Genomic DNA, 12,300 nt, shown 5'->3' with positions numbered 1-12,300 from the left:
CTCTCTCTCTCTCTCTCTCTGTATCTCTCATGAATAAGTAAATAAAATCTTTAAAAAAAAAAAAGTAGAGTCTACAGAGGTAGATTTTGCTTGATTATGAGAGATAACTCTGTAGCCATTTAATGCTGCCTAAACTTAAGTGGTTAGCTCTCAAAATAATTCTCTCTGCCACTGAAACTATTAAAAGGCCATCTAAAGATCGTAGAAAGAATCCCTTCTATAGTAAGTGAAGTTATTGGCTCTGGCCTCTAGGAATTTTATCCAATCTTAAGTCTTTCTGCAAATGTACGTTTAGCTTAGCTTGCTCAATAACATCTAATTTTGTCATAAAGTTATATACATAGACAACATAAAAATATTAAGTGCTGCTGCTATTGTGATTTGAGGTAACATTTCTGTGGTAGGGCCATTTCTTGGCATCTGAACACAAGAGGCAAATTCTAAGCAAAGACACAGTGACTTCTTGGGAAGGCCACATGCAGTAATCTTCTAGATGGCATATAACTGTGGAGTCCACTGCCAATAGCCAAGAAAAAGACCTATAAAACATAGTTTAAGGAAAAAGTTTGTTGAAGACTCTCCTGAAGGGTGTCAAGCCCACACATATTTGGTATTTGCAGCAAGGCTGCCAAATACCACTAGAATTACAAAAGCTTCCATATGACTTACAACATATTTTAGGATTTGTTTTAACTTTAATACTTCCAAGCACTTAGAACTCAATGCCACCCTTAGTTGAAAGTGAAAATAGAGAAGCAGGTAGGAATTTTTAGATCTGAGTCCAAGTACTATTCCCTCACTTGGTTAGATAACATTCAGAGAAAAAGAAATCACCTATGAAATATATAGGAAAATACAATGTTAACCATGGAAAAAACAGATTGATAGGGCCAAATATCCTGTTTGGGCAAGAATAAAGTAAGACTCCTCAAGGTTCACAACAACAAGAAAGCTGCCACCTGCATCTGATTTCCAAAGTGCATGGCCCTGTGATGGTCAAATGCCTGCTTGCTCTGTGAGGTTTGGTCTGTTCCTTTTCTTTTCCTTAACACAGGGGACTGACTTGTGCAGTCTACATTCCCCCAACTCCTCTATGAACTAGATTCCAACTGGTTCAGCCAACAGAAAGCTCTGTTGGAGGGAGAATCCAGAATATCCCCCCCTCCCCTTTCTGTTTCAGGTGGTATTTCTAGCATAGCCTGTTTCTTCAGTGGCTCTAAATGTTGGCCATGGACAGTCCCACCTTCCTTTTGGTGACTCTGGATGGTGGGTTCCTGTAACAGTGTCTTCTTTCTTTGTCTAGCCAAGGGGCCTCATTGATGTTGATGTGGTGGTTTCCTTTTCCTGTTCCTACTAATCTCAGGAGTGCCTCCTTAAAAGTGAGAACACTGAGGGGCAAGCTATAAGGAGGCACTCGCTCTCAGGGTAGAGCAAGTACAATCAGCACCTGAGAATGAGTGCCCCCTAAATGGTGTGCCTTAGGCACCTGGTCACCTGCCTCAACCCAGGCCCTACTCATTGCTGGTTGCTTTGCTGCCTAATGTTCAGTTTTATGGTTCCCCTGTCACCTGTGCACAATTTCCTCGATTCACTTACATGGCTCCTGCTTTCTGGCTGGACCCTGAAAGATCCAAGTATTCCTTTTATGAAGTTCAGTCTGAATTTGCTTCTATCTAGCTCCTACCAAAGGCAAATTGAGAAAATATTTTTAAAAATATTTTAGAGTATACAGTCCCTCCTCTTCTAAGTATTTGAATTCTAGCCTTATATCAGTTTAGTTTATCAGAAAGACATATACCAGTATCTTATCAGCTCAGACACTTGCGGAAGTAGCTTCCCTGGATCCCATTTTAAGGTTATTTTCTTGTATTTATTGATAGTCATTGTAAAACACTAAGAAGTCAGTCATACTAGAGGATTTTTTTCCCCACATGTATCTTAAAAACTCCTGCTGGAGATAATTGTTCATTAATTTTACTATGCTGTATCCTGTATTAATCAGGATGATTAGGTTGAACTAGGGAAAAAACTAGAGGAAACCTATTGGTTCACTTAAGTGCATCGTAGAAAGAATTTGGAGCTAATCTTGGGAAAGACGGGAACCTTTCTGTTTCTCTCTGTCTCTTCCCTCTCTCCTTCCTTCTCTCTTCACCCTCCCATCTTCCCCCAACCACCCCCTCTGTCTTACCAACACCCACCCCCAATCATTTTGTTTTTTGTGTTGGCTTTATTTTTCCATGTCTATTATGCCAAAGGTCACAGGATTTTTATATAAGAAAAGTGAGTACTTTTTCATGAGCTCCAGCCAGGACAATACTGGGACAGGGGTCTTTATTGAGCCACCTTAGGTAAAGTGTCCATTTGTGGACTGGCTACAAAGCCAAGTGTATTAGAGCACAAAGATTTCTTGTACTAGGATCATGAGTCCACTGTAACATATACTTAGGAGGGGTGTTGGTATATGATATGTGTGTGTGTGTGTGTGTGTGTGTAAGGAAAGTGCTGCAATTTCTACACTCTCACAAGAAGTACATGGTTGAACTTATGGGGAACAGTTTCTTGGAGGAAGCTGTTACTTTCATACATCAAACAAGGATCCTTTGAAAGTTTCACCAAATTCCTTCGGTAGAAGCCACTTGGTATATTCTATTTAAATTTCAGTATCCTAAAAAAATGAATGTTAGCACTCTTGTAACTCTTCATGTCTCTGTTTTTAGAAAAGTTAAAACATCATTTAATGCTCAGTAGTGACAACTATTCATCCCACCAGTGCACAGACATTTGAGGAGTTCCTATGCTGTTCAGGGCTCCAGGTATAGTCACAGAAAATAACATGTACAAAATTTGTGCCCTTACAGAGCCAACTCTCTGGTGGAGGAGAAAAACACTTGAGATGGATAAATGACAAAAATAATGTAGGAAACAAGTGACAAGGAGAAGATGCCAATTTACTCCATTCTTCCAAGGAAATTGCTTGACAAGTAGGAAAGTGAACTTAAGTACTTATGCGAAATAATTTAAGGCAAAATAAAGTTAGGACAAATGCCTTGAAAAGGGATGATGCTTGGTGTGTTGAGAGCAGTAAAAAGACCATGATGACTGCAGTGGCTGGAACCAGGGAGACAGTGTGAGACAGATGTGTTGCAGGGCCAGATCTTGTGGACAAGTGTATTTTGATAAGGTCAGTATCATTAGTGTAGCAGACTGGAGTCTCAATCAGATTATTTCAGTGGTAGCCATAGAATGGAAAAACTTCTGGGGGCATTGTACTTTTACCCATATCATGAAACATTTTGCTGTTTGATAGGCCACAGTGTTTTGGATTTGGAAACTACAGTAGACTAGGGAGGTGTCACAGGCCAAAGCTCATGAAGCTATTAACAAATTAACTGAAGTCATGTTTATGCTTTCCTGTCAAATAAAACATGTTTACTTGAACAAAGGTCTTTTGTAATTGAGCATAGGAGATTTGGTTTCTTACTAGACAATATAATACAAATTTTATAAATGTCTATTAATTCAACAAGTTCTGATTTCATAGGGAGACCTCATCAAAATTACTATGAAATGATAGCTCTTAGGAACATATTCAGCATTATGTAAGCTAAAGAATAAATCATTCAACCAATATTTACCAAGCATACACTTACAAAAGGCTTAGCATTCTAGTATATTTAAGACACAGTCCTTGATAGAAAAAACTTATAATCTAGTAGAAAAGCTATGATGTCTACGTGAAAACACAGAAAACTATGAGAAGCACTAATGCAGGTCAGTTAGGAAAATAGTTCAAGGAGGAAGGAAGTTATTTCAGGCCCAGGTAATTAGAGGAGGTTGCATGGGGGAAATGACATGAATCTGGCCTTGAAGAGTAGGATGATTTTACAGAGTATGGCACTTGGAAAGAGTCTTAAAAAGAACTAAAAACAACACCAATGACTGAACTTGTTAATGACAGTTTCCTGTTTATTGACATTTTACATTCACTCAATTCCTTCCACTATGTAGCAGAATTTTGTAGAAGTATCCAAAATACCATTCATTTACTATTTATTTAAACATATTAAGTGGTTTCCATGTACGTACAACTCACTATGGGGGCAAAGATAAAGGCTAGATGCAGTATTATAAACCTAGATGGTTAGTAGAATGGGTTTTTGAAGATCATGATATGTACGCACACAAATACTTTTTAACTTTCAGTCAAACGCTACATTATTGAATATTTTTAAGGTAGCTGTATATACATATAGAAGTAGATCTGCATGTCTATACGGAGCTATTGGTGGGAATGTGTGTACATATATTTCAGCCATATCACATAATTCATGTGTAATTTAGAACTCTCAGAATCTTCTTTACAGCTAATGTCCATAAGACATCTGTAAGTACTATTATATTTCTTAATAGAAATATGTGTGTTCTTGCTCAGTATTTCAGGCCAGTGCCTAGTCTTGTATCAATTACTCACATCATCTCACATGTCCAGAAGGAATTTATATCAAAAGTTTGTAAGCCATCTAACAAATGCATGCATGTTTCTCTAAAGCTGTATTTGAAATTTTACAGAGGTGGAATTCTTCCAATCATCATATCTCACTAAGTATAAGAGAAATCCAAAACTTTATACAAAATGAATTACAGCACTATATAGTTATCTATGCAAAATGTGCTAGTTGCTTATTGCAATATATGTAAAAACCAAAAATATGACTTTCAAGTTGATTTTAACTCAAAGGTGAATTATTTATGTACACAAAGAACTCATTTTCACTTTACCAGAGACAAATGACAATTGAAGTCAGAAAACACTCAAAATTAATTTTACCCAAGTTTTTGTTCCTTCTATCAACCACATATTTATAAACATTGTTTCACACCAGACAAGGTTTAGGGGAACATGATATACATGGCCTTTGGTTTTGCTTTTAGTTCTTCAGTAATTAGGTATTTGACTTTGGAAGTGTTACTTTACTTCTATGGGTCTCACTTGTCATATTTGAAAAGTGAATTGTTAAAATATTCCCCTTTGAAGTCTTACTTGGAGAGTAAAGAAAGATACTCTTTTTTAAAAAAGAGGAAGGATAGAGTACATGGTTACTCTCCTAACTATAAAGGAAATGAGAGATGCTTAAGAGCTTCCTATAAAGTTTCAATAAAATGTCATTCAGGGTGCTAATATTACACCTGCCAAATGTCATACATTTATAGCACAGGTTTGCACATGGTAGACAGGCAGTCTATAAGTGTTAGATGAATCAAAGAACATATTTTGTGCTTCTAATATATTCTTCCAGTGATAAAATACATAACAATTAAAAATACATTTTTAACATTAAGAGAACATGTTTATTATACTGTAAATCATGCTTCTCTCTCTCTCTCTCTCTCTCTCTATATATATATATATATATATATATATATATATATATACACTCAACTCTTTTTTTAAGTCATAGTTCCAATTGTAAGCCATGGATTCTTCCAGGAACATTATGTCCTTTGGCTAGGAAAAAAGAAAAAAAACAAAAAAAGACACACATTCAAAAGTGAATATATATTGATCTGATCCATGGGCAGAACACTTTTCTAAAAGAAATGTATTGAATTCGCTTGTCACTTTTATCCAAGTGAGGAAAAATATTCTGTTGTTACTAGTAAGCTGTGTAGCCAACGTATCTGCACATTTTTCTGTCAGTCAGTATTTTGTAACCCAGGAACTTATGAAATTTAGTATGAAGATAAGTTTTAATGTCACCATTTCTTATTATTGAAACACTAGCAACATTTAAACACTTATCTGACCAAGTAACATTAAGTAGGAAATCTCTATGAGACATAAAATATAAGTTGTAATATCTCCTCATGAGAAACAATTTAATGTGTTTTATTAAGACTTTTGCCCTTAGGGTGCTGCTACAGGACTTGGAACCAAAATCCTTTAACTCTGTGACTCAAATATGGAAAAAAAGAAAAAAAAAAACCCAAATCTAATTTGTAAAATTATTCTGTGGTTCTTTGTTGGCAAGAGGTATAAACATCTTTAAGAATAATGACCCATTGTATTTTTTAGTCATCTAGACATTCTGTAAGGTAGTAAAGATTTTTTTTGAGAGTAAATTGTTTTTTGGCGAGTCAAAAAAAGAAACATGTGGAACACATTCCTTGGCTTTCCCAAATCTCCAACTGTGAGCGACACATGTACAATATTTTGAAAGTTTAGAAAAAAAGGCAAATCATATTCTCCAAATAATACTGTACCTTCCAAATAGTACTGCTTTGGAAAAGGTGTAGCTAGTGCGTCAATGCCTGGTAATCAATGATGGGGGAAGGGGGGAGGGAATCAAACAGGCAAAGATTTGCTACTTTTGAAATATATTGTTGAGTAGAATACTTGGCACATTGTAAGAACAAGAATATAATTTCTTCCTTCATGTAACTTTGACTAGTACATTCACTTAATGAAAACTTATTTTGGTACTTTATTTAAAATTAAAGCCACCTTTTCAATAAGAGATGGTAAACATCATTTGATCAGAACTTCAAAAAATACCGACCACAATAAAAGTAGACCAACATTCTACAAAATATTTTTTATTTTAAATGTACATGTACTTGATTGGACTCTGGGTTTAAATAAATTAAAGAAGTACTCAAGATAGCCAATAATGCCACTCAAGATGCTGCAAAATACATAGCCTTGCAAAACTACCCTAAAACACATTAGTAATGAAGTCATCCTACTTATAATTTAGAGGAATGTTAAATAGTAGCAAAGCTAATTAAGAATGTAAATGACTTTACTAATATGGCAGAAGGTTTGAGTGATTCATTGTGATCCATATGAATGACAAGCAAATCAAGACACTCATTAGCCTCATCACATATGCAATATATGCATGTGATTATGGGACCTTTGTGGTATAACTAATAGAAATCTCTGTTGAAATTAGAGTCAACAAATAAGACTGTATGAAAATACCTTAGAATTTTTTAAAAAGATGTAATAAGAATAACTGCTTTGGGATCCCTGGGTGGCGCAGCGGTTTGGCGCCTGCCTCTGGCCCGGGGCGCGATCCTGGAGACCCGGGATCGAATCCCACGTCGGGCTCCCTGCATGGAGCCTGCTTCTCCCTCTGCCTGTGTCTCTGCCTCTCTGTCTCTCTCTGTGTGACTATCATGAATAAATAAATAAAATCTTAAAAAAAAAATAACTGCTTTGCTTCTCTATGCTTACTGTTTTCTAAAACAGGAGTTACTTCTTTTTTCAAAAGAGGCCATCTGCTCTCTTGGGAGCTTGCCTTCCTCAAAACTTTCAGGTGAAAGTTTATCTGTTGGAATCACATCCAAAATTATTTCCGTTCTTCCCATGCTAACCACGTATGCTCACCTCTTAAATTTCTAGGTTTTGTTCTCCTCCTCAGTTATACTGCCTCCTAGCTTTCTTCTCCCTGCCCACCCTTGCTCACCTCCTGACTACAAGAGCTCTCCTCTTTGCCACACATAGCTGTCTTCAACTTCTGTATCTGGAATAACAACTATATGATCTTAATTTCATCTAGATATTTATTCACATTTCAAAATACAATCCATAATATTTTGCCAATAGAATCTTATAAATTCTTTAAATTGATCTAAAATAGAGAATGCAAATAGTTACTGAAAATGCCAGTCATCTTTAGCTCTGCTTGGATAAGCTCCTGTAAAATGGTCTAAGGATTATTTTGAATATCACCTAAGACTAAACTAATTATACAAATGTCCTTTGTTAAAGGCATGCCTCAAATGCTCAGATCTCATATTGCTGCTGTGTATTTTAGCCAATAGATTTCTCAGAAGTAGTTAAGTGCAAAATGTATATGCCTAACAATGACTCCATCACAATTAAAACATGGTTTAAGGAGGAAAATTGTGCATGGAAGGTATAAAGAATCTCTTCCCATGTGGAACAATATGTGTTGTCAATATTCACAAAGAAATGATGTTAGGGTTGGGATGTTGAGTCTATACAGCCTTTGCCTGAGAAGAGAGAGAGATGTGGAAAAAATGGCCTTTGTAATGTAAAAAAAAAAATTCTGTAACTATTTTAAAGCAAATGAAAAATCAAGTCCATAATTTAACTTGTGTCTACTGCTATGCCTTATTTTCCTTGCTTTAGGACTATTAAAGAGAAGGTTCCAGAAAAGTTATGCTAGAACATACAAGTTTTCAGTGCTCCTACAAGATAATAACATATATTCTGATTCAAGTATTTCTAAATATAACAATGGAAACATAAAAATTTTGGTTTGAAATTGTAGGTCAACTGCAGATTTTCTAGTATCTCAAACAAAGTATCTACTTTTGTTCCCTAAATGTTGTAACCCTTTGGCACCTCTCCAGATGGAATCATCACTGAAAGAAAGTGAGCTTTGTCTTTTGTTCTGTTTCTGAGTGGGCTGTTCATTTTTCTACTCCATATACTTTTGCTTTCCTGAGAGAACACACGGGGCATGCTTTTAGTATAAAATATTTCCAAACTTTTTTGATTGTCTTGAGTCTCACCTCCAGGGCCATACTCTGTACAGGATCATTTTTAAAAAATGAGAATACAAAACAGGTGGAAATCAGGAACCAAATAATACTTTTCAGACTAAAATGTCTTGATTATAATTTTATTCCTTTCTTATCTACTTTAAATATTATACTGGTAATGAGACTCTTGTATAATTATATAGGATTAAAACTTCTGTCAAGATACACATTTCTAGAAACAGTAACTGTGAATATTAATGTTCAATTCCAAGAGAAATTGTTAATTGCTAATGTGTGACAGGAATTGAAAAAGTTATATCTATGATATTAAATTTTGAGGCCGTAACACTGAAAATGTGACTTAGTGACTTAATTTTTTGTTTAAGAAAGCACTCTACTACCAGGCCTCTATATACCCACTTGGATACACATCTAAAGGACTTCTCAAGTAAATTTAACCTAAAACAAAGCTCTCCAAACACAAAAAATATGGCTAAAGCTAAGCTCAAATTTCAATTCTAATTGTGACTCAAATTCACACAGATTAACAAGTTAGTGAGGACTAATAGTAAAATAAAGTTTCCTCTGTGTGGATCTCCACAGGTAAAATCAACACCCTCTCCTACTTTCTAGCCTTTTAGGATTAGGTATTGAACATTTCCCCAGGTGTTGTAAATATGCCTAAGCTCTCATGAAATCAGTCCTGGAGGCTGCTTTGTCATAAGGAAATCTTTCCTGATTGGAACTTCGTAAGGCAGGCTCTCTTATTTTAAAACTTTTTCTTGTTTATTCTGCCTTATATTCTTCATTTGCTTTGCTTTTTCTTATGGGCTTTATTATTATTTTTTTTATTTTTTTATTTTTATTTATTTATGATAGGCACACAGTGAGAGAGAGAGAGGCAGAGACACAGGCAAAGGGAGAAGCAGGCTCCATGCACCGGGAGCCCGATGTGGGATTCGATCCCGGGTCTCCAGGATCGCGCCCTGGGCCAAAGGCAGGCGCCAAACCGCTGCGCCACCCAGGGATCCCTCTTATGGGCTTTATTGAAAGATAATTGATATATAATATTATGTAAGTTTAAGGTATACAACATGTCAATTTCATACGTATTGCAAAATAATTACCACCACAGCATTAGCCAATACCTCTACCTGGTTATAAAGTTACCATTTCTTTTTCTGTGGTGAGAATATTTAAGATCTATTCAATTAGAAATGTTCAATTGTATAATATAGTATTATTAGCTATAGTCACCGTGCTGTGCATAAGATCTCCAGAACTTATTAATTTTATAACTGAAAGTTTCTAACATTTGACCAGTATCTCCCCATTTCCTCTACCTGCCAGTCCTTGGTAACTATCTGTTCTGTTTCTCTCAGAACAGCCTTATTAGGTTTCACATATAAGTGATATCATAGAGAATTTGTCTTTCTCTAAATTATCTCACTTTATATAATGCCCTCAAAGTGCATCTAAGTTGTCATAAGTGAGAAGATTTCCTTTCCCATGGCTGAGTGTGTGTGTGTGTGTGTGTGTTCATATCAAATCTTCATCCATCGAAGGGCACTTAGGTTGTCTCTTTATCTTGACTCTTGTAAATAATGCTGGAATGAACGTCGGGTACAGATATGTCTTTTTTTTAACTTTTTTTATTAGAAAAGAAAAAAATACTGCATAGGTCTTAATACCTGGACATCAAGTATATTTATGAATAGAGAGCATCTTCATATAAGGGATTCTAAATGGAAGACCCAGATGGCACTCCTTGTTGGGGAGGAGTTCCAGCCCTCACCCCAATCAGACCCATCCCACTCACACCTCAACTTTTTGGATTGGGGACAGGCCAAAGGCAGCTCCCAGGTGTAATTTCAGATATCAAAGATCCTTAAGTGATCCCAACATCCACCCCTTTCTACTCTTACATTCATGCATCCCTAAGATAGCTGCCTAGGACAGGTCAGTAGTGAAGCTCTGATCAAAACAAAGCCAAACAAAGACAACAACGACAACAAAAATGCAAAAAACAAAACAAAACAAACAAAAAACAAAAACAAAAAAAACCCTACAAAAACAGAAGAAACACATTGGTTCCCTTAAGACCATGAGATACACAAGCCACCTCTCTGTCTTCCCTATCTCTCCAGGGCCTCTGCCATTGAGCATACATCCTTGCATAGACCTATGCGGCCCAGCTGCTCACCTGGCTCTGTCACATTACTGTTGTCTTAATTGTCACTAACGAAAAAAAAAAAAAATTAAGGCACATGCTACAGACACACCCAGCCAGAGGTCTGGTTGGCCCCTAGGACTTTGTTTCATGCTATAGTACTGAAGAGCATGTGCCTCCAACTGGGAGCCACCTGTATACCCCAGTGAGCTTCCTAAGAAATACAATGTTCCCTCCTACCTCAATCTTTCTTCCCTTAGGTGGCTGTTGTCCATTTCCTAACAATAGGCATAAGGCCCTCAGCTCCTACCTGCCAATGACCACCCCCAAAATTCAGTTGTCTCTGCCATAGCGGTAGAGTAGGTCCTCAGGCCAAAGCTCAACACTCCTCAGTGAATAGCTCTTGGGAGCTGTACAGATTTTTCTTGATGATTTGGAAGCCTGTGCTTAGGGGTCAGGGATTGGTTGAAGCCAGAGGTGAAAGGAATGATGGTAGAGCTGAGTAGACCTTGATCTTGGTCTACAGGCATAAATTTAGACACAGCATGAATGTCAGCTGGAAGTTCATCACCAGGCTGGGGTTGAAGGTCAGCTGGCCAGTGCAATGGCAGCTTTTGCCCTGCTGTACACAAATTATCCGGCAGTGCTCCTCAGAGACCACTGGGCTTGCTGTAAGCCAGGTGCAGTAGTTTCTTGCCCACCTGGCTCACCAGCTGGCTGGGCATTGATGACAGCCATTCTAACTGGTATGAGGTAATATCTTGTGGTTTTGATTTGCATTTGCCTGAGGATAAATGATGTTGAGCACCTTTCTATGTATCTGTTGGCCATCTGTATGTCTTCTTTAGAAAAATATCTGTTCAGTTCTTTTGTCATTTTTAAAGATTTTATTTGAGATATAGTGAGAGAGAGAGAGCATGAGCTGGGGGCAGAGGGAAAGGGAGAAGCTGAGCAGGGAGCCTTCCATGGGGTTTGATCCCAGGACCCTGGATTCAAGACCTGAACTCAAGGCAGATGCTTAACTGACTGAGCCATTCAGATGCCCCTTTTGCCCATTTTTAATTAGGTTGTTTGCTATTGAGTTGTAGGAGTTCTTCATATATTTTAGATATCAATCCCTTATCAGATATGTGACTTGAGAATACTTTCTCCCATTCCACAGGTTCTTTTATTTTCCTGATTGTTTCTTTTGATGTGCAGAAGCCTTTTAGTTTGATGTAGTCCCACATAGCCTCTTTTAGTTTATTTTTCATTTTGTAGCTTGTTCTTTTGATGTCATATCCAGGAAACTGCTTCCAAGACCAATGTGAAGGAGTATTTTCCCTATGTTTTCCTCTAGAAGTTTTATGGTTTTAGGTCTTCTAAGAGTTTCATCCATTTCAAGTTAATTTTGGTGAGTGGTATAAGATAGAAGTCCAATTTCATTCTTCTGCATGTGATTATCAGTTCCTGACACCATTTACTGAAGAGACTATCCTTTCCCCATTGAAAATTCTTGGCTCCCTTGCAAATATTAGTTGAACACATATGCAAGAATTTATTTCTGAGCTCTCAATTCTGTTCCATTGGTCTATGTGTCTATTTTTATGCCAGAAACATTCTGGTTAGCTTTGTAG

At 36.8% G+C, this 12,300-nt stretch overlaps 1 protein-coding gene and 1 long non-coding RNA gene across 11 annotated transcripts in view; one reads left to right on the top strand and one right to left on the bottom strand.

The window, feature by feature from the left end:
• The window catches only part of HMGCLL1 (3-hydroxy-3-methylglutaryl-CoA lyase like 1), a 205,610-nt gene that overhangs the window by 18,403 nt on the left and 174,907 nt on the right, over window positions 1–12,300 (bottom strand). The window contains exon 8 of one of the 8 annotated variants that reach the window (XM_072832543.1): window positions 3,951–5,506. The exons of the other annotated variants lie outside the window; for them this stretch is intronic. Coding sequence (XP_072688644.1) covers window positions 5,336–5,506 — 171 coding nt within the window. The 3' untranslated portion in view covers window positions 3,951–5,335. Of the gene's footprint in view, window positions 1–3,950; window positions 5,507–12,300 lie in introns of those variants that run through there. 8 annotated transcript variants of the gene reach the window in all.
• Window positions 1–12,300, top strand: part of LOC140636835 (uncharacterized) — a 161,334-nt gene that overhangs the window by 36,502 nt on the left and 112,532 nt on the right. Inside the window, exon 3 of one of the 3 annotated variants that reach the window (XR_012034066.1) lies at window positions 2,859–2,931. The exons of the other annotated variants lie outside the window; for them this stretch is intronic. This is a non-coding gene — a long non-coding RNA (uncharacterized lncRNA). Of the gene's footprint in view, window positions 1–2,858; window positions 2,932–12,300 lie in introns of those variants that run through there. 3 annotated transcript variants of the gene reach the window in all.

This window comes from Canis lupus, chromosome 7 (assembly GCF_048164855.1).
Source record: "Canis lupus baileyi chromosome 7, mCanLup2.hap1, whole genome shotgun sequence".
In the NCBI taxonomy this organism is placed as follows: domain Eukaryota; kingdom Metazoa; phylum Chordata; class Mammalia; order Carnivora; family Canidae; genus Canis; species Canis lupus.
The sequence above is the reverse complement of the archived record's forward strand: the minus strand, read 5'-3'. Positions and strand labels throughout refer to the sequence as shown.